General features: G+C 27.7%; 3 protein-coding genes and 1 long non-coding RNA gene across 5 annotated transcripts; 3 read left to right on the forward strand and 1 right to left on the reverse strand.

Annotated features, from left to right (window-relative positions):
* Positions 1 to 728: 728 nt before the first annotated feature.
* Positions 729 to 7,331, reverse strand: EMC1 (ER membrane protein complex subunit 1). Of its 2 annotated transcripts, XM_015514153.2 has the most exons (16): positions 7,086 to 7,331; positions 6,520 to 6,635; positions 6,140 to 6,461; positions 5,781 to 6,078; positions 4,988 to 5,189; positions 3,917 to 4,033; positions 3,797 to 3,820; positions 2,851 to 3,032; positions 2,608 to 2,781; positions 2,492 to 2,546; positions 2,177 to 2,403; positions 1,918 to 2,110; positions 1,668 to 1,865; positions 1,474 to 1,602; positions 1,150 to 1,374; positions 729 to 1,091 (listed from the first exon to the last, which is right to left on the reverse strand). In XM_015514153.2, the coding sequence occupies exons 1-16, from the start codon at positions 7,175 to 7,177 to the stop codon at positions 931 to 933; spliced, it is 2,715 nt and encodes a 904-aa protein (XP_015369639.2). In that variant the 5' UTR covers positions 7,178 to 7,331; the 3' UTR covers positions 729 to 930. The 2 variants fall into 2 exon arrangements, with proteins under 2 accessions (XP_015369639.2, XP_015369641.2); XM_015514155.2 differs by lacking the exon at positions 3,797 to 3,820.
* Positions 7,332 to 7,412: 81 nt separating this feature from the next.
* LOC149055291 (uncharacterized) lies at positions 7,413 to 8,509 on the forward strand. Its single transcript, XR_016191892.1, has 3 exons — positions 7,413 to 7,569; positions 7,636 to 7,998; positions 8,304 to 8,509. It is a non-coding gene; the product is annotated as an uncharacterized LOC149055291 (long non-coding RNA).
* A 4,081-nt stretch (positions 8,510 to 12,590) lies between these two features.
* Arl8 (ADP-ribosylation factor-like protein 8) lies at positions 12,591 to 15,402 on the forward strand. The gene is made up of 4 exons (XM_015514125.2): positions 12,591 to 12,892; positions 13,828 to 13,982; positions 14,048 to 14,209; positions 14,288 to 15,402. Exons 1-4 carry the CDS (start codon positions 12,770 to 12,772, stop codon positions 14,415 to 14,417), a joined length of 570 nt encoding a protein of 189 aa, XP_015369611.1. The 5' UTR covers positions 12,591 to 12,769; the 3' UTR covers positions 14,418 to 15,402.
* Positions 15,403 to 16,382: 980 nt separating this feature from the next.
* On the forward strand, positions 16,383 to 18,777 carry LOC107171330 (solute carrier family 35 member E1 homolog). The gene is made up of 5 exons (XM_015521570.2): positions 16,383 to 16,971; positions 17,037 to 17,107; positions 17,171 to 17,437; positions 17,513 to 17,755; positions 17,817 to 18,777. Exons 1-5 carry the CDS (start codon positions 16,653 to 16,655, stop codon positions 17,955 to 17,957), a joined length of 1,041 nt encoding a protein of 346 aa, XP_015377056.2. The 5' UTR covers positions 16,383 to 16,652; the 3' UTR covers positions 17,958 to 18,777.
* Positions 18,778 to 24,190: the final 5,413 nt, after the last annotated feature.

The following is a 24,190-nucleotide window of genomic DNA, read 5'->3' on the forward strand; positions in this document are numbered from 1 at the left end:
AATCATTTAAAATTTTAAAATATATATTTTTATTTACAGACATTCAAAGTAAAAACAATTTTAGTTATTTTGGTATACTTAAATACTTTAATTAAAAATGTTGTTTGTGAGGATTTTAAACTTTTAACATACATTATTTTATTTATTATACACCATTATATTTTTAAATCAATGATATTGGCAAAAGTTAATTTAACCTACTACCAGGTCCCCTCAGTCTGGTTTTTGTTACGTTTCTGTTTTTTAAATTACTTAGATTATCCCGTATATGTAAGAAAAAGTTGAGTTTATGTTTGGACTTGTTTTCTTGCCCTTCTTGCCTTGTGTAGACTCGACATACTGTATTACTAATAGAAAATACTAAATAGTATGATAAACTACAGCAGTATAAATCGTCTGAATATAATATGAAATAGACTGTCTTGGCTTAGAATTGTATTTTTATACACAATGATTTATCATTAAAATTAATTTAACATAAATAGTAAGGTTAATAACAAGGTACTCTCGACATCTACTGTTCAGCATAGTAGTTAGTAGTTACCTACTTTCCCCCCTTTTCTGTATTAAAAATTACTTATTTACTCTAGTTTTCTAAATTTTCATATAGTTAAAATATTGTTTTAAATACATATATAAAATGGCTTTTGGTTACATCATAAACATAGAAAAATAATAGTTTTTAAAGAAGAGTATAAAAAAATCTCTAAAATCAAACACGCCAATAATTAATTTGAAATCCACAATTTAATTTATTATTATTGAACATTAATATTATACAAATTAATATAATACAATCATAAAATAAATTAAGTTCTTACAGAAAAAAACAAATATAAAAACAAAACCCTTAAAATAATAATTAATCTTTTTGATATTATCAAGATTTATGTTTCATCTAACCATTAAGTGGTTATATTTTATGTTGATTTATTTCCATGCTTGTTTCAATGCTTTTTGCGAGGCAAGATTTTTTGTTACATAAGCACTAATTAAAAGAATTGTGGTAACAATAATTATTACTAAATAATCAAAATCTTCTTTCAGTACATCAAATGTCTTAGAAGGTGCCACTCTTGTATAAAATAGATCTGAAAAATAAAATATGTAAATGAATTCGCATAAATTATCTTAAGACAGTAAAATTACCTAATCCATATACAAAAACTAAGCATGTAGATTCTAGACTGCTGGGTGTAGTGTATATACCATCAACTCGCATAAGACTTTGATTGTAATTGATCATAGATTCAGATGGCATTGGAAGTTCAGGAATATACGGTATTGCTCCTTCTTCTTTAGGTTCACCTAATGGTCTACGAGGGTCTAAAAATGCCCAAGGCACTTCTAATAAATGACCAGATGTAGTAGCCACTAAAAATATCATCATGGTCATTAATTTAACATAAACTATAGGTATTATAAATTTTAAAAACTACAATAAATGGCAAAAGTTATAACATCATAACTCACTTAAAATATGTTTGCTTGTAATTCCTTTCTCAGTGATGGTTGGTTTCATAGCTTGTAAAAATCCAGGAAGTATGTAAGCTTGTTTTTCTACAATTGGGGGGATTAAACTACCTCCAACGGAAGAAAAATCTAAAATATACACACATTGAATAAGATAATTATAAAATTTAAAGACATTTTATGATCTTTTATACCTGAAGAGTTTGAAAGTTGATTTCCATCATACAGCTCATAAGATGCTATTTCAGTTCGTCTAGTCTTATCATTGTAATAGGAACATAATAGCCAATTTTCAGAATGAACTAGATGTATAGGATGAGAAGCTCGTTTATGAACAACTGAGTAAATAATTATACCACTGACTGCATCCAATAAATGCAATGTCAAAACACCTAAAAACAATTTAGTTAAAGACAAAAATTTTCACAAATTTACTTAACATACTCTTATGTGTTGTATCTGGAGCCAAAGTCAAAATAGCCACCATGTTGGGATTGATATATTTGTATAAAACACTTCTGTCACTCAGAACTCTACCCTGAGAATGTACATGTTCCATCGCATCTCGTGAGCCAATCGCTATTATTTGAGTAGGTTTATGGAATTGTGTTTTCCAAACTTCTTTAGCAGAAATCACCTAAGAATAATATTAATGTACACCAATAATCTTAATGTGCATAATATTATAACTAAAATTTCTAACCTTTCCTGAGATAGGTATATCAACTGTGAATCCTTGTAATAATCCATTTGTAGAATTAGCAATGTATATATACATAGGAGGCGGTTTTGAGGATAATGGTGTATTAGCAGGATAAATATGAGGAGAATTGAAACTGTCAAACAATATAAGACTACGGACAGATTCAATATTTAAAACTGGAAGAGGAACAGCTTGTATAACTCTGTATGGAAGTTGTGTAACACCATCTAAATAAATCGAAAACCAGTAAAAATAGTAAATAAAAATATAATTTTAAGGGAGACTGAAAATGGGGCATTATAATAAATTACGTACTTTTGGATTCACCATTAATTGGGTTAAATGTAAACATAACTGTGTTTTCTGAATCCTAATTTAATAACAAAATTGAATATTATTTAATGTAAAGTAAAAATACACTAACAAATTACTTCGCTTTTTAATAACAATGTACACATTGGTGAATATGATAAGTGCTTTGAATTCCTTTGTAAATGCATAGGAGCTGATGGCAATCCATTAACCTTGTTTTTATAAAATGTTCCAACACCACACAACAGAATAGACCATAGAATTTCTCCATTTAAATTGTCAATACCAAATATCTAATACATAAGAAAAAATAATCATTTTTATAATTATTATTATACATAAGTGTTTCATAACTTCATTACCTTTCCTGCACTAGTGACAGCCACAATAATTTTATGCAAACCAAACTGATCTCGAACTAGATTACTTTTGGATCCAATTGTTTCAGAAGGTGATTCAATTATTCCAAGAATAGTTGCAAATAGAGTACGTAATTGTTGTAACTGACTGAACAAACGTCGAACAAACATACTAAAAGCTCCAGCTACATAAAATAATAAATAAATTCTTTTTGCCGAAAAAATTATGTATTTATAAAGGATAAATGAAAAAAAAAATTGTGACCGAATTTATTTTATTTTTCAACTCCTATTGTAACAATATGTTAGAAGCCTTGTATTAAATTTTCAAGCTTTTCTACCCAACAAATATATTTTGATCAATATTAATTAAAAAAAAACTAATAACGATCTAAAATTGCATATGCCTATAAATAATTTAACTTAAGTCGACATTTTTTGAAAACTGCATGGTAGATAGAATATACTTTTACAAACATTCGGTGAAAATTTTATGTACCTATGGTCAATTGTTTTAAAGTTAAATCAAAAACCAAAATCGATTTTGTTTAAAACTGATTGTGCGTAAAATGTCCCATTTTCCCCTTAATTTTTAGCGTGTTTATTCCAATTATTTTGTAAAAAAAATTGAGAATTTTTTTACTTTTGACCCCTTTCCTCCCCCCAAAGTACCAACTAGATTCATTTTCTGATCGAACGAGGTACTGAAGTCAAAAATCAAAGCAATTTTACTGTACCAAAACCTAATGACAATTTTACTACAAATGTAACGCTAGTGGCCCGTGTTGTCGAAGTGGACATTTTATTTATGAAAATTTAAAGATCAATAATAATAAAAAAAAACTTGATGACAGACACAAAAAAAATAAAATAAACAATTATATTTGAACACAAAAATTCAAACTTTTACAACACTACAAATAAACCTTTATCACTCATCATCACTTACTTGATACACTGTGATCCAAAAATGCTTGAGCACAAACATTTATAAATATGTTTAAACATAACTTGTATATTAGTTTTCATTATTACTTCATATTATATAGGCTAAATTAAAAATACTTACATTCTTTGTTTCCAAATTCTTTTTCAATTGCTGCTTCAATATCAGAAACTGGTAAGTCTACTAGCTCTACATTTATTATATTTGATAAAGATTCTTCTCTGTGCCATTTTATTGAACCTAATTTATAAGAACATTCTATATTATTATATTTGTTTAAATTATTTTATAATATAATAAAGTTAACAGCCAAATTAAAAGTACAGAAATTTAATATTACACTGATGGAATAAATTGTCTCTTACACATGAAAGATACAGTAAAAACCTCTCTATATTATATTCATTGTGATAGCATTAAAATATTAAGATATCACTTACTATTATAACATATTGGTTATAAAGAATAATCTGAATTTTTAGGTAATTTTAACATTTTGATTTTTAAGAAAGTTATGAGTATTTAAATATTTAAAATGTTTATGTTATAATACCGAAATATTTTGTTAAAAAATTAAAATACAGGAGATCTAATTATTTAACATATATTATGTTAGATGAAAAAAAATATATTGATAATCCATCTTAAAATGTATTTTAATATAAATTAAGAAAACAATCCCCTTAACTGTATTAGTAGATAATCAGTAAGTTATGGACACCCAAGATAATTATTTATTTGTAGTTAAAATATAACTAACTTTACATTTTTAAGATTTTTGAAAGTTTTCCATGGAAAGACAGATTTCCTCAATTTTAAACAAAAAAATACAAATAATTTAAAAAAACTACCATTTCATTATTTTTAACTAAAATTTCTTACAGATTAGAAAAATAAGTAAAATTAGTTCAAAACCATTGATGTGAGCAAATGAGAAGTATGAGACAGAGCTTTGAGAAGGAATAGAAAGAGTAGCTGATCTCATATAATTGTGAGAAGATGGTAGAAAATTTCAACTAAAAATAAACTATTGTGGTTAATGTTCTTGATCCCTGAATACATTAAAAGCAACAGTAAGATGAAAAACCAACCAAATTAAATAGTTATAAAATTATAATATATGAGCTATTATGTTATAGGACATAGGTATAGTATAAAAATTATAAAACAATTAATTAGTATATATTAAATCACCTGGCATTTTAAGAAGCATTAATGATTGATCTTGTGTTGAAACTAATGTAACACAGTTAACAGTATTTGCTTTACTACGTCCACAAAATGCAGAAGATATTCTTGGATTAGAAATTTTTAAAGAACTTTTAGATTCCTTTGATGACAAACTTTCAATAACAGTAGCATCTTCTAATATGGATCCTTCTGTAACGATGGTGTCCTAAAAAATATTATTAACAATAGTTATTAGTGTTATTACAAAGTGTAAAATCTCATATTTCAATTTAATACCCTAAAAATAACATAAGAAGATAATGTTGATAAAAAAAAAATATATATCTTATACAACTTTAATTTTAAGATTTTCAAGAAGATAAGCTTATATAAATTAAATAATAGTAGTGTAATATTGTAGATAAAATAATTAAAATGATTGTTTTAGTATATTTGACTAAATACATAGTGATGTAGAAATACAAAAAGAATTAAGCTACTTAATTTATCTTAAGATTTCTGCCAAATATATAATAATAAATAAATAACAACTAAACATCTTAAATAAAAGGACACTTACATGATACAGTGGAAAGCTATTAAAACTAATATTATAAGAGGTTATGAAATATAATCCTAATGTTTAAATAAGTGAGATAACTTAAATTTATCACTAGATAGACACTGATACATAAAGGTAGAACATTTTCCAGTCATATTATTTAGGTTAAAGTATAAATTAATATGGTTATTGTTGGTTTTATGAAAATCATATACCTAAGAATATTATAAATTGTATAAATTATGTAATACATACTTGCATAGGTGAAGAAATTTGTAATAAAATATGCCTGTCAGCCATATATGTATATATAAATGATGATGATCTTGTTGTTAAAGATCGTACATGAATTTTATCTTCTTTGACATAAACTAATTTTTCTACATTCGTATTTGTAACAATAAAAGCAGGTATTGGACTTCCAGGAATAGCCTCAATTTTATCTCCGATCAGATCAAAACTTAAACGATCAATATTAGATTTTATTAATGACCAAATATTTACTTGTCCAGCTACATCAAGGCAGGCTAGACTTCCAGAGGATAACGCACAGCTAAAAATATTTGAAATATATTCAGAAGTATAAAATTGTGACATATACATTTTTATATTACCGATCAGAACCATTAAACCAATTTGCTGGGAAAGTAAAAGTAGCTTTTCCTTTGACACCGGTTTCTAAATGGTATGTGTCAACAGCTATTATATTTTTTGAAGAATACACATTATGAAGAAGTCCGTTAAAAACAAACAAATACAGGACATTACTAGTCTCTGTACTCCATTCAAAATGTAAATATCCATCTTTGACATCCCACCCTCTAACTTTGATTACATCAACTCCACTAACTGTAATAATTTTAGATTTGGTTGGGTGTATTAGTTCAATACTACCTTCGGGTCCTTTTTCCAAAATTTGTCTCCAAATAATATCACCTAAATATAATTAACCATATTAAAGATTATTTTCAACCATACAAATAAATAATGTTACCAGTATCAATTGCTAAAGAAGCAACAACATTTTTCTCAGTTGCCACATATAACCTTTTTGTTGTAACGTCAACATCGATTGATGAGAATTTAACTTCACCAACATAATTTTGTTTCCTGAAAATCATAATAGTAAATACAATTTTATCTAAATAGAGTATAAAGCATTTAAAAGTAGAAAACAACTAAATAATTTAATAAAATGTATAGGTTGGTGAATGGGTATTCTTTTTAAATACTTGAAATATAGTCAATGATCAGAAAATTAAAATAATTTATTAATCGGTTTATGAATAATAAAGTGTATGGTTGATGTGTGGCATGTTGAACCGGTACTCGGTAGTGATAAATAATTTCGGCAAGGACGGAAATAAATTTGACATTTGATAAGAATTCAGATGTTGTAGAAAAATCTAATAGCGCTGATTTTGTTGATGAACTAGTGTAAAAAAAATGCATTGGGACAATGAACCATATTAACGATATGGTACAAACATACCAGTGTGTTAGTTTTGTTTGGATGATTAGACTTGCTTAAGAGTCGAGGACACCACTGACAATACTTACCAGTCAAATTTTCCAGCTTGGTCTTCGTATAAACCATTGACAGTGAATAAGAATGAAGATAATAAGACAGTAAATATAATTTTTGAAACCATAATTTTTATTTAGGTAAGACTTAAATTATATGATACATGTTATTCATACAAAAAAAAAGTGATATTGTAGGTACACAAGTATACGGGTATGAACAAAATTAGACTAGTCAACAGAAATTAGAAAATAAATTAAAATAATTTAACTATTTTATAATCAATAATAATGATTATTCAATTATTGATTATTTTTTAAGCGCTCTAGCCGTGCTTGCGAGTAATCTTCAGAAATAACCAGAATACCGACTATCAGTTTCCAGATAACTATTATCACGAATTAAAAATTTTATATTTATAATTTATAATGTACGATGCACCGCCAAAAATATTAGATTTGAATTTTGAGTAGGCTCACAAGTTCGTATCTTCGGTGATAATGATTACAATATTTTTTCGTAAGTAACACATAATAATATATTTCTCTTCTGCAGTTTTTACTCTCCTTTCTTTTTTGTTCACAGAGTTGTTCTTATATCTCAAGCAGAATACTTAACGACAGTTTATTTCCCATAATGCTATTTATATTAACTGGCAGTTACTGGGACACTGGGTGACATTAAAAATTGAAGAAAAAATACCTAATTAAATAATAATTAATTAATAATAAGGCGATGACGTCGAAACAACATTTTCCAACTTAAAAATAACTGTAATTACTAATAACTGTACCAATTTGATATTACAATAGTCAATACCAGTTTTAATTACCCAATTATAAAAGTGAAAGAGCCTACCTAAGTATGGGGGTAAAATCTGACGATGGAATTTGTGCGCTTGTGGGATATCTGAGAGATGCCGAGGACTTGGCTAATTTTTCGAAACTAGTAAGTTATTATTGTTTTTAACTTATTAACTTATTATCGTTAATTATAATTATTGTACAGTCAGTTAATTAATTTGGAACCAACAGACAAAACTTTTTCTTTCGATTTTGGTAATTTATTTTTCTTATAATATAATAGGTGTCATAAATTTATAATAATCAAATTATATTTTAATATATATATAGGTATACTTTTTATCGTATGGCATAGCTATTTTCAAGAGTTCTATCTTATGATTTACTTGGTTATGATTTTATGAATAATTTGATTTTTAAAAATATGTTATGCGTACATTTTTATTTTAGGATTGAAGAAAATAGGGATGAAAATGTATGGCCCAAAAATGTAAATTGTACTAGGACCACAAATTGGTAAATCAGACCCTGGTTGCAGAGCCCAACTTAGGAATTTTGGGGCCCGGGTCAAATTTTTTAATGGGGCCCCAAAATTAATTATTATCTACATTTTAAATAATCAACTTAAATGATAAATGTAGTCTTTATGCTATATAGATTTGTTATATTCAATTAATTTAAGGTTATAAATCAATTATTATATACCATAATAAGGCTATAAGTAATATGTTGCTTTAGATTAAGGGTTGTCAACCTTTTCAAATAAGTGAGCTATATTCTTAATTTTAAAACTGATGATCGGCATATACTCGTATTTTTTAATTTGCATTTTTTTATACTAGAACATGAAGTTTATACAATATATTGTATCGTGTATACTACATTTTTATTGCGATCGACCTATAGTCCTATAAAGATCGAATGATTAGTGACGCTTTCTTAATTCTTGATTTCGATTTGTAAAAGTTTTATAACAATTTAGAAAAAAACGGACAAAAAATTTGGTTTTGGTTATTTTCGATTGAATGTTTGTAAAAAATTTGGAACGGTCGCGACGTTTAGACGCTGTTTGTAAAACCGTTTTGACGCGGCATTCAAACGCCACGTCTAATAGCGTCGACTATAGCCGCAAGGTCCGGACGCTGCAAGGAAAACGTACCTTAATTATTTAATGACAATTAATAAAAAATAAACGATGAAATTAAAAATATGAATATAAATAAAGAAGTATCGGTACATAAATTGTAATCATAACGATATAAAGTGCTTTTGACCAACTTCATCTTAAAACTTAATAGCTTATTTTATCGATTTGAGAATAATCATAAATTCCATTACGATACCTACGTGACTAACGAAACTACGTAACCAATTATTTCAAAATGCCACTTTAATAATTAAATATCAACAGAGGCCCGGGGCTGCAGCCCCTTAGCCCCCCCCCCCCTAAGTTGGGCTCTGCCTGGTTGGCTGTTTACACATCCAATTATTGTATCCATTTCTGTTAATAATTTTCTTGAAATAAACAGGTATGTTAATTCATGTTAAAATTTAATAAAAATATACAATGGTGTTTTTACAAATTTTTGAAATCAGATATCTCATTTATTTTTGTTTCGTCTTCAACGTTAGTACACTCCTTAGATTCTTAAATAATAATTATACAATACATTTATTTACAATAGAAAAACTTGAATAATTCCTACTTTTATATAAACTATATAACTTTAAAATAATTGTATAGATGTTTATTGTTTATATATAAACTTGCTGTAAAAAAATAATATAAACTACTAGCTGAATTACCCGTCGTTGCCGCGGGTTTAAGTATATAAATGTATGTGACCTGCCAAGATTAAATTTTTTTAAATCTATTGAAATTTAAATTAATTAGATTTTTGAAATAATATTTTATACATATGATTATTATCATAACCTATTCTATAAGTTATAGGTTTTGGCGTCAGAAGCTTTGTTCACGATAAATTTTAGCACTAAAGGTTCAAAATAAATGTTTTACTAATAGTTTTTCAATATGTTATCTACAAAACTTCTTTGTAGACAATGTTCTTCACTGATCTATTAGTAGGCGACAAAATCACCAAGCTATTGGGTGAGCTCACGCGTTACGCGTGAGCAAGCTACTTAGAACTGCCCATGTGAAAAACAGTTTTCTCGCAAATCTATTCCTCAAATTTAAGAGTTTGGCCTTGAGACTTTTATGAATATAGATTATATGAATATAGATATACAAATTACATGTAAAAAATTTCTTTTACCGATTTCTACCCTTTAAATTCAAAATTTCAAAAAATCCTTTCTTAGCGCACGTTTACATCATAATAGCTATCTGTATGCCAAATTTCAGCCAGATCTGTCCAATGGTTTGAGCTGTGCGTTGATAGCAGTCAATCAGCTTACTGTTTTATATATACAGATAATTTACATTCAATTTTAAATTTCAAAAAAAGTAACAATTTCGGGATTTTTGAACTAAACTAGACAATATTATTATAATTAAAACTTTTATTGTAGAATCAAATTTTTAGTTTGAACATAGTGCATGTATAAAAATTACAAGGTGATTCTTTTATTAGCAAACGAAAAATAAAATCGTTTTTAGAATTTTTTTTTACATAATTATTAGTTTATTTAAATGACAAGCAACAGCATCCATTTTTATTGCCTGTTACAAATGTTTTGTAGAAATATCCAATATATATATATATATATTGTAAATGTAAATAATTCTTAATCCAGTACAAACTTTGCTCATCATATTAGTTCGAAATTCTACATGTAGAAGTACGTGCACGTTCTTTTATAAACTACTCATTCTAAACTCGATTTTTAAACATATTGAAAATGTCAGAAAAATGTTATACTTTGAAATTTCAAACTACAAAAAAATGTTAATCATTAAAAAAATTAATACTTACTTAAAATATTATACCAATAAAAAGTAAAAGATGCATTTTAATTTTCTAAAATATTGGATGTAGAACATTCAACATCGTTACTCTGTTTAGAATCCTACCTATAATATTACACAATTATAAAATATTCTATAGAAATTCATAATTTTTTTTTTTTGCCATACCATGATATTTTTTTTAGTGATATTTAAGTAGGTACTTAAGAGGACGTTATACCCGCATGTGTTGTCTCTGTCTTATAAGTGCATAAACATAGTTAATTTTACGGTCAGCAGATCACGTTTAGCTCTGTTAGTTTAAAATTTAGAGTGAGTTGACATCTTATAAAAATTAAAGGAAACATTATTATGGAAGGCTTCTCGTAGGTATTTTATTATATTTTTATTTTAAACCGAATTATGAGTACAAAGTAACAGAGCTAAACGTGATCTACTGAGCGTAAAATTTGTTATATTATGCACTTGTAACTTGTTGTCGGAGACAACACATGCGGGTGCAGCGTCCTCTTAAAAATCATTTATTTAACAAATCTTTAAACTAAGTCGATTTATTTAGATCACATATTATTATTTATTTGTAAGCAAAAATTAAATTAAACTTGGTAACCATGTTGACGTGTTGTCTTACTGAATACTGATTAAACTGTAATAATAATTACAATTATGTTTAATCACTTGGTTACGCGTAGGTATTAATGTATTATATTGTTAAACGATGAAGCTTTTTAAAAGTTGAAATTTAGGTAGGTAAAATATTATCAGTCTTACTGTAACTATAAATAAAATATTTAATATATATTTCATAACTATAATTTTAGTGGTATAGGTACACAGTAATTACCAATGTATGTGGGAGGGGGTGTGTTAAATATAAATATATATATGTTAAAACCATTTCTTTAAGTTAATTGTTGATATTAAACATTATAATTGTTTGAAAACTGTTATAAATTGTAATACAATAACAACTATTTTTGAGAGAGGATGATTGAACAAAGTCTGATAATATGTTTAAGGACATTTTAATGAATTCGTGTGCAGTAGAATCTAATAGGTATGAAATTATTGTTTTAGCTGTGTTTTAGATTATTATATCTGTAGATATATTAGTGGTAATACATTAAACGTGTTTGTTTTTGTTACCTATACGGCTATACTTCCAAACCAGTGTCTTAAATTTGTTTTGGGTATAATTTTATTTGTTTGATTTTTTCGTTTATGTGAAAGGTGATCGGCGTATTTTTCAATGTTATTACTGCCGTCCGTTTTTTTAGTCTATAACTGTCTGCATATTAAATGTATTAAACTATTACACTATTATACAAAGATAGTTATTAATATAGATTATTAATAATGGGTTTATAGTTATTACCATATTTTACCAATCCCATTATCATTTTATCGCAGATGTACCATGAGGCATGAATTAGGATAGGTACTGTCTAGGTGGACAGCATAAAATCTGTGATAGGTCATGTTGTATCATGAAATGTCTACTACAGTCTACAGTCGTTAAGTAGTAAAATCGTACCGTCTCGTAGAATACAAAAGTACAGAATATTGGAGACTTTGGAGTTTAAACAGAACAATTAATAAACCACTACTACAGCATTATAGTATTATGGTATTGCAATCTAGACCTCTATAGGGCTCTAGAAGTCTAGAATAAAATTTTGGTATTGTGACTTGGTGAGAAAATTCCAAAGATAATGTTCATAATTATCTGTTATAGTGTTATCTGACAGCTGTTTGTTGAACATTGATAAGCAAGGGGCTGAATGCCTGAATATAACAATATTTGATTACTTAATGCCTTTGTACCTATTGGTGATTATTACAAATATACAAAGTATTTAGTATTTACCAGATTCCTAAACTATACGTTAGTGTTAGAACTTGATTTTTATTATAAAGTTCGGGCTCTACCTTAAACGTAATCATCAATATTAACCAATAAAAAGTTCAAAAACATCAATTCAAAATGATGACCCTAATAAATCGGATACTTGATTGGATTAAGAGTAAATTTTGGACTGAAGAAATGGAACTCACTCTCGTTGGGCTACAATGTTCTGGCAAAACTACGTTTGTTCACGTAATTGCAGTAAGTAACTTATGAGATTTCCTCAAACTATAACTTTTTGGTCAATTATATTTTTATTACTTGCCCATTGTATGTGGGTAATATGTTGTATCTACAGCTGTTTGATTATATTTTGAATTTAAAAATATTATTTATTTGCTTTGTTAATGGTTTATAAATAATGATAGAACAAGTTTTATGAATGTATATGAGTAATATTTTTTTTTATATATATATACAATATACTAGGTATATTAGAACATACTAGGCAAGTTGTAGAGCAATTCATCATAATATGGGAGGGGTCTATTAATATTGTTCAATATTTGTTTTCACTCTTTATGCGTATTGATTCTATTGAGTTATTTAATTCTTTTTTTGCATAAATATAATTATGCATAGTATTGATTTATTTCACCAAATAATGAAATTTAGTATAATACGATCAAGGGTGATTTTAAAAATGTATTTGATGAAACATTAAAATATGTATGTTAATGTTTTATTCTCTTGTAAAATATAAAGCATGTTATTTCATATTAAAATTCTTTGTTATTCATCAATATGATAATGGAAATGTTTAGAATTTTTACGAATAACGATTAGGAATATAAATTACCTATTTAATGACAAAGGTTCTAAGGGTCATTATAATAATTATAATAGTTGTTATTACAATTTTAAATTTTTAAATTGTATTTAAATTAACATTTTATTAAATTTTCAAAATATTGTTGTTGAAGATGACAATAATTATATAATATACCTAATAATATGCAAAATAAAAGATTGAAGTTCAAAATCTGTATTATGTATTAATTTTGTATAATTGTGTATGATACATAAAATAATTAAGACATTAGATACATAATGGTTGGTAATAAAATTTTTTTTTATTATGAATTCAAAATAATAATAGTTTATCCAGTGTTAAATCAATTAAATAACATTTTTAGTCGGGACAATTTAATCAAGATATGATACCAACAGTTGGCTTCAATATGCGAAAAGTGACAAAAAATAATGTCACTATAAAAATATGGGATATTGGTGGTCAACCACGTTTCCGATCTATGTGGGAGAGGTATTGCCGAGGAGTTAATGCAATTGTGTATGTATAAATTAAATTAAATCACATAATCATACATTTTATTTTTAATATGCAAATATTTACAGTTATATGGTGGATGCAGCCGACACTGATAAATTAGAAGCTTCAAGAAATGAACTTCACAATTTAATAGATAAACCACAATTAGCAGGTATACCTGTCTTAGTTTTGGGTAACAAGAGAGATTTGCCAAATGCTCTAGATGAAGTTGAACTGATTGACAGGATGTTAGTGAATCATTTATTTAAAGTTTTATTGTTCTATAAATATTGTTAAAAAATTTTAATTATATTTTTTTATGTTAGGAATTTAAATGCAATTCAAGATCGAGAAATATGTTGCTATTCAATATCTTGCAAAGAACAAGAAAACATTGATATTACTTTGCAATGGTTGATTAGCCATTCAAAATCTAATCGTCAATCATCAACGTAAAATTATCATTGGATAAATTTCATATCTAGCACTGAATTTGTGCTAAAATATTGAATCTTTTCTAGATTTAATTTTTTGTTTAAGGCTGATCCACCTTTTTAATTTTCTTTTACCCAATATAGATAAATTAATGCCATTTTAATCAATGCACTCCTGGTTATAATACAGCAACTAAATATAGAAATTATTATATTATTATAGAAAATTATATTTTTGGATCAAACCTCAGTTTATATGTCATACTATTTACATTAATTGATAATATGGGTCTTATTACTTTTTTCGGTATTTATAACATATTTTATAGTTTTGTTGTAAGACAACAAATTTAAACATTTTTATGTAAGTTATAATTTTATGATTCAAAATTTATACGTTTATATTATTATTGTATTATTTAAATTATTATATTTATATATATATATATATATATATAATATATTATTCTATTAATCAGAAGTATATTGCTTCTAAGAATATTAATAATTTAACCAACTATTTTATACCTGAAGCTAACTATTGTTATGTGGGTTTATTTTTTTCTGTAAATATTTAATCATTTAGGCATTAAATCTATTACTGTGACATAGTATTAAAATTATTTCTGTCACCCTTAAATTAAATATCTTATTATCATGTTTTCTTTCCAACCTTTAGTATTCAAATATTATATTGAACTTGAATTATATAACATCTAATGATTATATTGTGTCTATAATATTTATTTTACCCTTAATTTAAAAACTGTGGGGACAGTCCGTAGTTGTATGTTTTGAATGTAATTAGTTACAGTTATTTTTATTTTTTTTTATAAATATTATTTAAACAGTAGTCATTTAAAAACAAAGAACTGATTTTAACAAGTAATGAATAATTAAATATCATTATGTGGCATTTTTTTTATTTTTTTTTCATTAACTTATTCAATACGTTGTATTTCAATAATATTTTTTTAATTCATTAAATTTTATTTATGGTGGCATAATTATTGTTGTAGTGATTTTATTGAATAATTTTTACTGACATATAATAGGTAAAAAAAATTTAAGATCATTTTGACTTTATTCAGCCAAACAATAAACCTTTTTGTTATTCATTTTAAAAACAATAATATATTATCAAGTTTCAAAACAATCTTATTATAATTAAGTTGAATGGGAGGCTTATTTTAATATGCGTTTGGACCTAGTACCAGTAGTACCTGATAGTTTGCAAAAGTTTATTATTGTAAAATTCAAATTTTATGGGTTGTGGGCCAGGCTAGAATGTCCAATTATTTAGAAGCTGAACCATGTACTGATATGTTGTTGGCTTTACCCAATAGTCAGGAGTTGGTATAAGATTACTAAAATAGAAACATTGGGAACAATTTATAATAATATATTGCATAAACAAGGTATCTAATCGTTGTCCAAGAGATATAAATGGTAATAATGCACGAAAGAAATCTTCTCTTATGAACACCACCCTAGTCCACCCAACAACGGGTATTTTTTATGAAACAAACTAGAAACTGAACTCTGAATACACACGATGACTGTAAACCAGATTGTCTTGTATTTAGGGGTTTGAACACGTAGTACTATGTGTTTATTATGAATGAGTATCTTAAATTTTCTGAGGCCTGGTAATTATATCATGGTATTTCTTTAAACTTTAAAAGTCCGCAAAATAAATTTAAAACTATATTATATTTTTGCTAATAGTTTAACGTTTAACTGATCTGTTTGAGTAATGAGTTCAAGTTAAAATTAGTCAGTTATAGCCAGTCCACTTACTAGGCCAGTCGGCTATTATGGAATACCTATGGTTAATTAATTATATTATAATAGGTATGGTATATTAGTTGATGATTCACCCGTTGTTTGCGCTCATTTGATTTTTTCTTCCAAGTTCTCGTGCCACATGGTCAATCATGGCTTATCATTCAATGTCCAGTCACCTATTATCTTATCTTGAGTAGTTCCACTAGTTCCTCAATTAGTGAAATTTGAACACGAACGCGAAATGTAGGAATTTAGTATTAAAATTAATTATAAAAATTATGATAATTTGTTCTAAATTCCATATGTTGTAAAGCTCCAAAAATTTTAGCTATGATTATGTATTTCTAATTTATTTATCTTTTCAATGATTTACAATTATTTATGTGAGAATTTTTAAATTTCAAATTTCAAACATTTGAAAATATGAGTGTTATGAGAAATTCTTAGGCTAAAAGGATAGGTTGTAATTATGGTCTTGGCGTCCAAGGAAGTCATCACTGTGGCTTCGTTGTGCTGTGTATGGTACGTAGTGAGTTCTGGCAGCAATGTAGTTGGCAAGACACTTTTAAATCAATTCCCATATCCAATGACTGTGACCATGGTGCAGCTCCTGTCCATAGCTGTTTATTCAGGCCCGTTTTTCAATGTATGGGGTGTGAGACGATTTGTTGACATAAGTTGGCCCTATTATTTTAAGCTTATAGTACCACTTGCTCTGGGAAAGTTTGTTGGATCTGTTTTCACACATGTCAGTCTATGGAAAGTACCAGTTTCCTATACACACACAAGTAATATAATAATCTCAATGAAAACATATTTTCAATCTTAATAATTTTTGTTTTTGTTATTTCAGTAAAAGCTACTATGCCACTGTTTAGTGTTGTATTATCTAGAATAATACTAGGAGAAAAACAATGTTTAAAAGTAAGTTATTGAAAACAATATTTTGTGAGATCTTTGATCAAGTCTTTAAAAATCTTGTTTTAGGTTTATTTATCATTGGTGCCCATAATTGCTGGAGTTGCAATCGCATCTTTCACAGAGATATCTTTTGATGTAATAGGATTGATGAGTGCCTTGGCAGCTACATTACAACACACATTGCAAAATATTTTTTCTAAAAAAGTACTTCGCGATACTGGTATTCATCATTTACGACTGTTACATATACTAGGTCGTTTAGCATTAATCATGTTCCTACCAGTGTGGCTATATTTTGATTTCTGGCATCTAGTGACAGTTTCAAATTTCAAAGTAATAATATATTAATATTATTAATTATTAAAAAATTACATCCATATATAAATGTTTTCATAAATATAATTTCAGATGAATAATGAATCGTATAAAGTATTAGGTTTGCTGTTTACTGATGGTATACTTAGTTGGTTACAAAATATATTAGCATTTAGTGTTATGTCAATGGTTACATCTTTAACATATGCTGTAGCTAGCTCATCAAAAAGAATATTTGTGGTGGCTGCATCTCTATTTGTAATTGGAAATCCAGTTACTCTCAATAATGTTTGTGGTATGGCATTGGCTTTGTTTGGTGTGATTGCGTATAATAAGGTATGTGTTATAAGATAATTATTTGTAAAAAAAAAAAAATTATTTGAATTGATCTTTTTAGGCAAAATATGATGCCAGGCAAACAGATCAGAAACGTGTAATTTTGCCAATGACATACCAACACACAAACAGTTTTACATTTTGGCAAAACGGTAACATAAGTTCTAGTTATACTAACGGAAATAAATCATTATTTGTCTAATTTTATATTGTGACGACTTTCATGCAATTACAAAACTATAAAATTTAATAAATCTGTTAAATATACAATACGTTAGGTTTATGTATTTCCATTTTGTTAATGTTTTCAGCTATATACTTAATGTTTTATTTTACTTTTTATGATTGAACTGCTGTTTTGAGTTTTTTTATTAAGATGTATGTGTCAAAAAAATTACTTCTTTAAAATGTATTAAGTGGACAATATTGTAACATAAGTTTTATGTACATAACTATGATTTTATGTTATAAAAAGTGATTTAAATTCTATTTTATTATTTTTATATAAAAGATATTCCTTATCTATTTCTTTTTAATTAATTAATTTATAGATTAATTATTTTAGTTATTTGTTTTACTATCAACAGTCAATAAAAACTAAATAAATTCCATTGAATATTATGATATTATAAAAGTGTTACATTTAGACCTAATTTTTATTTTGTAAAGACTGTTAATTTTGTTTATGTTGCGTAATGTCATAACTCTTAATCTTTGTTATTCTTATTGATTTCTTGTTATTTATGTTTATTGAAATCATGGCCAATTAAATTTTATAGTTAATTTTATACATTGATAATTAATGGTATTTGTAATCTTTATTGAATAGTTTGTTTTATTATCTATGAAATATGTAACTATAATGATCATTAGCTTACTGACAGGGGATTATGTATGTTGTTATCTCCAATTGAGATTATGTTATATTTTATATAAAAAGTAGTATAAGAATATTTTTGTTAAAATAAAATAGTTATTTTTATAAACATAAATTGTATTTAATAATTTAATTTTGATTTATTCAGTGGTAGCTTAAATGTTGTAAGTATTGTAATGTTTGATAAATGTCTAAAAATTATGTTTAATAAATTTTACATATAACTTTAGTGTCTGTCATCCTTAATGTTGGACAAACACAATATATTCATATATTATTGTGCCGTTTTAGTTAAAAAAATTAATTAGTAATAAGATCATAAAAAAATACTATTAATAGGTACTTTCACAACCATAAAATTGCGTATGGAAAAGTTTTATGTGCATTGATCCGAACATGCATGTGATTCCATAGTTATTTATCCATAATGTCATAAGTAAGAACTACACATTTTTTAAACAACACAAATTGCCATGAAGGGATGATTGTACATTAATATACCATTCACTAATAAATATATTTTGTGAAGCAACGAGTCCGAAATATCTGGTACGTGTATTTAATATTAATAACCACTTAATTATAACAAGATTAAAATTTTAAAAGGATTAAGATATTCTAAAGAAATGAGACAAGTGGTTATATTTAAAATTTAAATATTATTCTTATACAGTTATACAATATACATATTATATTACATAATAGTGACGATAAATGATAATCAAATATCGAAAAATATAATTAATATTATCGTACTTGTTATGACTACAGCAGAGATAGCAGTACGAGTTGTAAATTAAGTATTAACAATTAAATAATTATCCACAATTTACTGATTACGATTTTCAGTGATTCTGTTAATAATGTTTTATTACGTAATAAATACATATTTTCACATTGTGTAACACTACACAAGAACGTAATTCCACGTTGCATTATGAACATGAACGATAACGAAATTATGAGTAATAAGTAAAAAATATTCTACAATAAATAATAATATAACTGTATGTAAAATGTGCTTATAAGTTATAATGTAATATCTGCAGTTAATAAAATGTATTAGGTACTTCACATCCTCTCTCCACCAACGACCAACTCCGCCCAACAACAGGAACACAATTGTTGAACATTTCAAAATGATCAGTGGAAATCTTGGCCTTCAAACACAAACATTGAACAAAATACAATGTTCGTCTCCCCCTTGGCTCTGCTCTCCCCATATCAACACAACTCGCCAATAATTACTATAAACACTCCACTGACAGCACTGTCATCTACAATCTCTTCTTGGAAATATTGTCTCAACTCTCAACAATCTATCAATGTCGTCATTTCTGACTAAGAAAGAGTAGATAAATCCGCAAATAAAGCTACACTTCCTCACAATGCCTTAAAACTAAACTTAGAGTTGCTCGACGCCATGAACCTCAAAATTCTTAATACATGGCAAATAAAATGGAACAACGTTCCTCTCTCAAATAAATTAAGAAACATCAAGCCTACTACGAAAAATGGAATTTTTCCTGTAGCCTAAAAAGAAGAGACGAGGTCATTGTAATCAGATCCAGAATAGGCCACACTTACCTCACCCACTCCTTACATCACCAAGGAACCGGCTCCAGTATGCAACACATGCAACGCGAACATATCGATCGACCACAGTATCACTAGATGCCCAAAATACACCGAAACTCGGACAATTTTTAAAAATACAACTTCCTTTCGACTTGCTCTCAGCGCAGAAAATACCGAAGTAATTTTCAAATTTTTCCATTACATATACACTTATACCATAAATTGTAAATGTCTGTAAATTTTATTTTTGTTCATATTGTTAAAATCTTTTGTTGAAGCCTTATCATTAATAATACAAAAAAAATACATATTAAAGCCTAACTTGAATCGCTGTTGACCGTGGACTATGCTGTCAATAATGCTGTGCTAATACAATCAGGTGATAGGTACAAAGTAATTATCAAAAATACGTGAATCGTCAATCGAAATAATAAAATACACTGATTATTGCTACATTCTGAGATTTTCAAACTACCCCCAGCTGATGGGAACAAAAATATTTACCGTTCACTAAAAGGAAAGTGGTAATTTTTGTACTCTTCAACTGGCATCTAAAATTAAAAATTCGTTGCTATTATAAGGTAATGACAAAATAGAATTATATTGTGTGACAAGGGCGGGAAGTGAAATATTTGTATGAGCCGCTGCCGCACACGCTGCCGCACACATTGAACATAATATACTATTTTTTCGTCACACCTGTGAACTCGCATCATTCGCGACAGAGGTAATAGGTACAGGGATTTATGAAATAATCAGACTATTCTACGAAAACAAAAGCTAAACTGGTGTGACAAAAATTAATTTATGTGGCTTTTGAAGATCTTAACTATATATTATATTGTATACAGTTATACTTTTTGTTTTTTTTTTTTTTTATAATTGATGAAAATCAGAAAATATCTCAAGAGGAACTTTGTTTTAAATTTTCAAGCTTTTGAACAAGGTACCAAACAATATCGTCAAAGTAACAGGTAGGTACATCGAAAAAACTAAAAACTCTGGGATATCCATATTATGCGAAGTACGATGCGTAATAAATCTTTAAATGGATTTAGTTTCATACGTGGTAATATAGCTTAGAGTTTAAAATTCTAAATTACTTAACATTTTTCTCTAATAGGTTCTATTTTAGGAACAAATGCACTTTACCGCCCAATGCAAATTTTTCGATTTTATTTTGGAACTTACTATTATGTTAACCATGTTCGATCGCGGAACGGTTTTTTTGGCCACCTATTTATGTTTGCTCGATTGTACGGGATAACACAGGTGTGGTGGAGATAAGATCAAGGAGATAAAGTGTCCAGCAAAGCACCCCCTCCACTGGCAGGTGACAATTCGTCTGCCGATGGCCAGCCCGGCGTCCGCTTGTATTCTTGAGTCTTGTCTTTTTCCAGCGGTCGAACTGAGCACAACGTCGTACTCGTTCACCGTCTTTGCGTGTTGCAAAAAACCTCGTGTGAACACGAGGTGTGATTGTCGTCAACTTTTGATCGGGTTGAGTCAAGTTTTTTTTCTATAAGATCATCGTCGCTCTACATCGTGGGATCATCATTCGTTAACGTGTCCATTATTGCTCTTCAGTTCATATTATACGTAATATATTATTATATTTTGTCCACTCGTGGTCAGTGGCCAAATGCCAATAGTATTATTATTTTGTTATTGCGACCTTAGCGTCAAATTATTCAACTTTATTATTATAATATATTTTTTTATACATTACGACATTTTAGGTCGTTGTACTCAATATTATATTATATATTCATTTACCTATGTTATTGTCATGGGCGCCCGCATATTATAATAATTAAATTTCCTATGCTTAATACTATTATCTTTTAATAATTTATATATCAATACAAATCGCGAGTCGTTGCCGATAACCGCCGTAGTCGTAGGATCGGCATCGGCGAAAATAAACCATTTTAGAAAAATGGCGCAATCAGAATTTGTTGGTCGGACTAAAGTTTCGAAGTTATGGACTTAAGAAGTAAGAAATGTTGCTTTGATTACGCATAGCCAATTTACCACGCTCTTCATAATTTTTTTTCTATTTTGGTACTTGCGTATTCTAACCTTTTTAAAACAATAATTTTTGAAATTTGTAAAGAGAGCAAGTTAGAGTATGGTAAGATCCTTTGACCTGCTGGCTAAGATCATTATTCTAAATAGTTACTGAAAGCCAGCACGGAGCCATGGAATATAGTATAATATTATATACTATATTATATTACCAGTGCCGTATCTGGGGGGTGGGTTTTTGGGCTTAAGCTCCTCCCCTCCCAAAATATCAGATGAGATATTTTTTTTAGTAATGCGTAGTGGGTTCATATCAATATAATATATCATAGTAATAATGTTGACGGGCGAGCTTAAATTTAAAATTGTGACAATTTACATTAATATATTGAATGCATAATACATTTAGTATATAACCTAACCTATATATATATGTTTTAAAATTATTCCCTATTTTCCTATAGAGTTAAGTATGAATGTTTAAGGCCCTCCCCCAAATCCTGTGTACGGCACTGATTACTACCTACATATAGATTAATATAATTAAACATAATTAATACAATATGAGTAACATATTACATATTAACTCAAACGAACTTCTTTGGTTCTTAAAACATTCGAAATTGTATAACGCTGTGAATTGTGAGACTATATCGTAAAATTGTAAATATAACATTTATAAGTTATTATGATATGAGTAGTTCTTAGTTGTAACTTTAATAAAATATAACAAAAATAAAATAAATGACCATCGACTAACAAGTTAAATAATATAATTATAAGCAAGAAAGAATCATGCAAAAAATTCACCTGCTGTATAAATAATAAAACCAACTCAAAAGAACTGTGGACCAAAATCAGATCACTCAAAGGACTCAATCGAGACCAAGAAATTCACATAACAGATGAACACACCTCAACATCACTACCAGAAGAAGTCGCTAAAAAAATCGGCTCATTTTTCCATGAAAGCTTCAGCAACTCAATCTACAAACAAAAATGCATAGATGAAATAATAATACCTGCCGAAAATACTACCATACAACTTGACTCCACCCCCATAGACTCGGACCAAATTAGTTTGAACGCAACAATAACCCTAAATGAAATGAATCTAGCTCTTAGTAAATGCAAAAGCAAGAGCCCCGGCCCTGATGAAATACCCTACTGCTTCCTACAAAACCTCGGATCCACGGCCAAAAACTACCTATTAAACTTATATAACACTATATGGAGAACAGGAAGAATACCTGATGAATGGAAAAAAAGCATCATTATACCAATTCATAAACCAGGAAAAGACAAGCACTCTGTCGAAGGATACCGACCAATTATCCTTCTAAATAACACGACAAAAGCAATGGAAAAAATAATAAACAATAGACTAGTTTGGTATTTGGAAAAAAACAAAATTATATCAATTGAACAAAGTGGTTTTCGACGTGCAAGATCCACAATAGATAAACTTTACATAATAAAATCTGAAATTAACAAAGCCCTAGAAAATAAACAAATTCTGGGAATGATCAGCCTAGATATAACCAAAGCATAGGACTCCGCATGGAGAAATAGAATACTTCAAATACTCAGCAAAATACTAATAAATGGGAACATGTATAACTACATAGAAAACTTCCTTACCGATAGAAAATTTCAGGTCAAAGTTTCAAACTGCCTTTCGAACATTTTCACCCAAGAAAACGGAATTCCCCAAGGGTCATCACTAGCTGTTACGATCTTCCTTCTATCAATAAATGACATTTTTAAAACAATAGAAACTCCTATAACAGCAGATCTATTCGCAGACGACCTTAACATACTTTGTAGAAGCAGCAACCTAAACACAGTACAACATTTACTACAAAATAGCGCAAATAACATAACAAAATGGTTAAATAAAACGGGCTTCAACATCTTCAGTCAAAAATCACAAAGCATCATATTCACAAAAAAAA

Source organism: Diuraphis noxia, unplaced genomic scaffold, assembly GCF_037042655.1.
Source record: "Diuraphis noxia isolate RWA-SAM2 unplaced genomic scaffold, SU_Dnox_SAM2 contig0005, whole genome shotgun sequence".
Lineage (NCBI taxonomy): Eukaryota > Metazoa > Arthropoda > Insecta > Hemiptera > Aphididae > Diuraphis > Diuraphis noxia.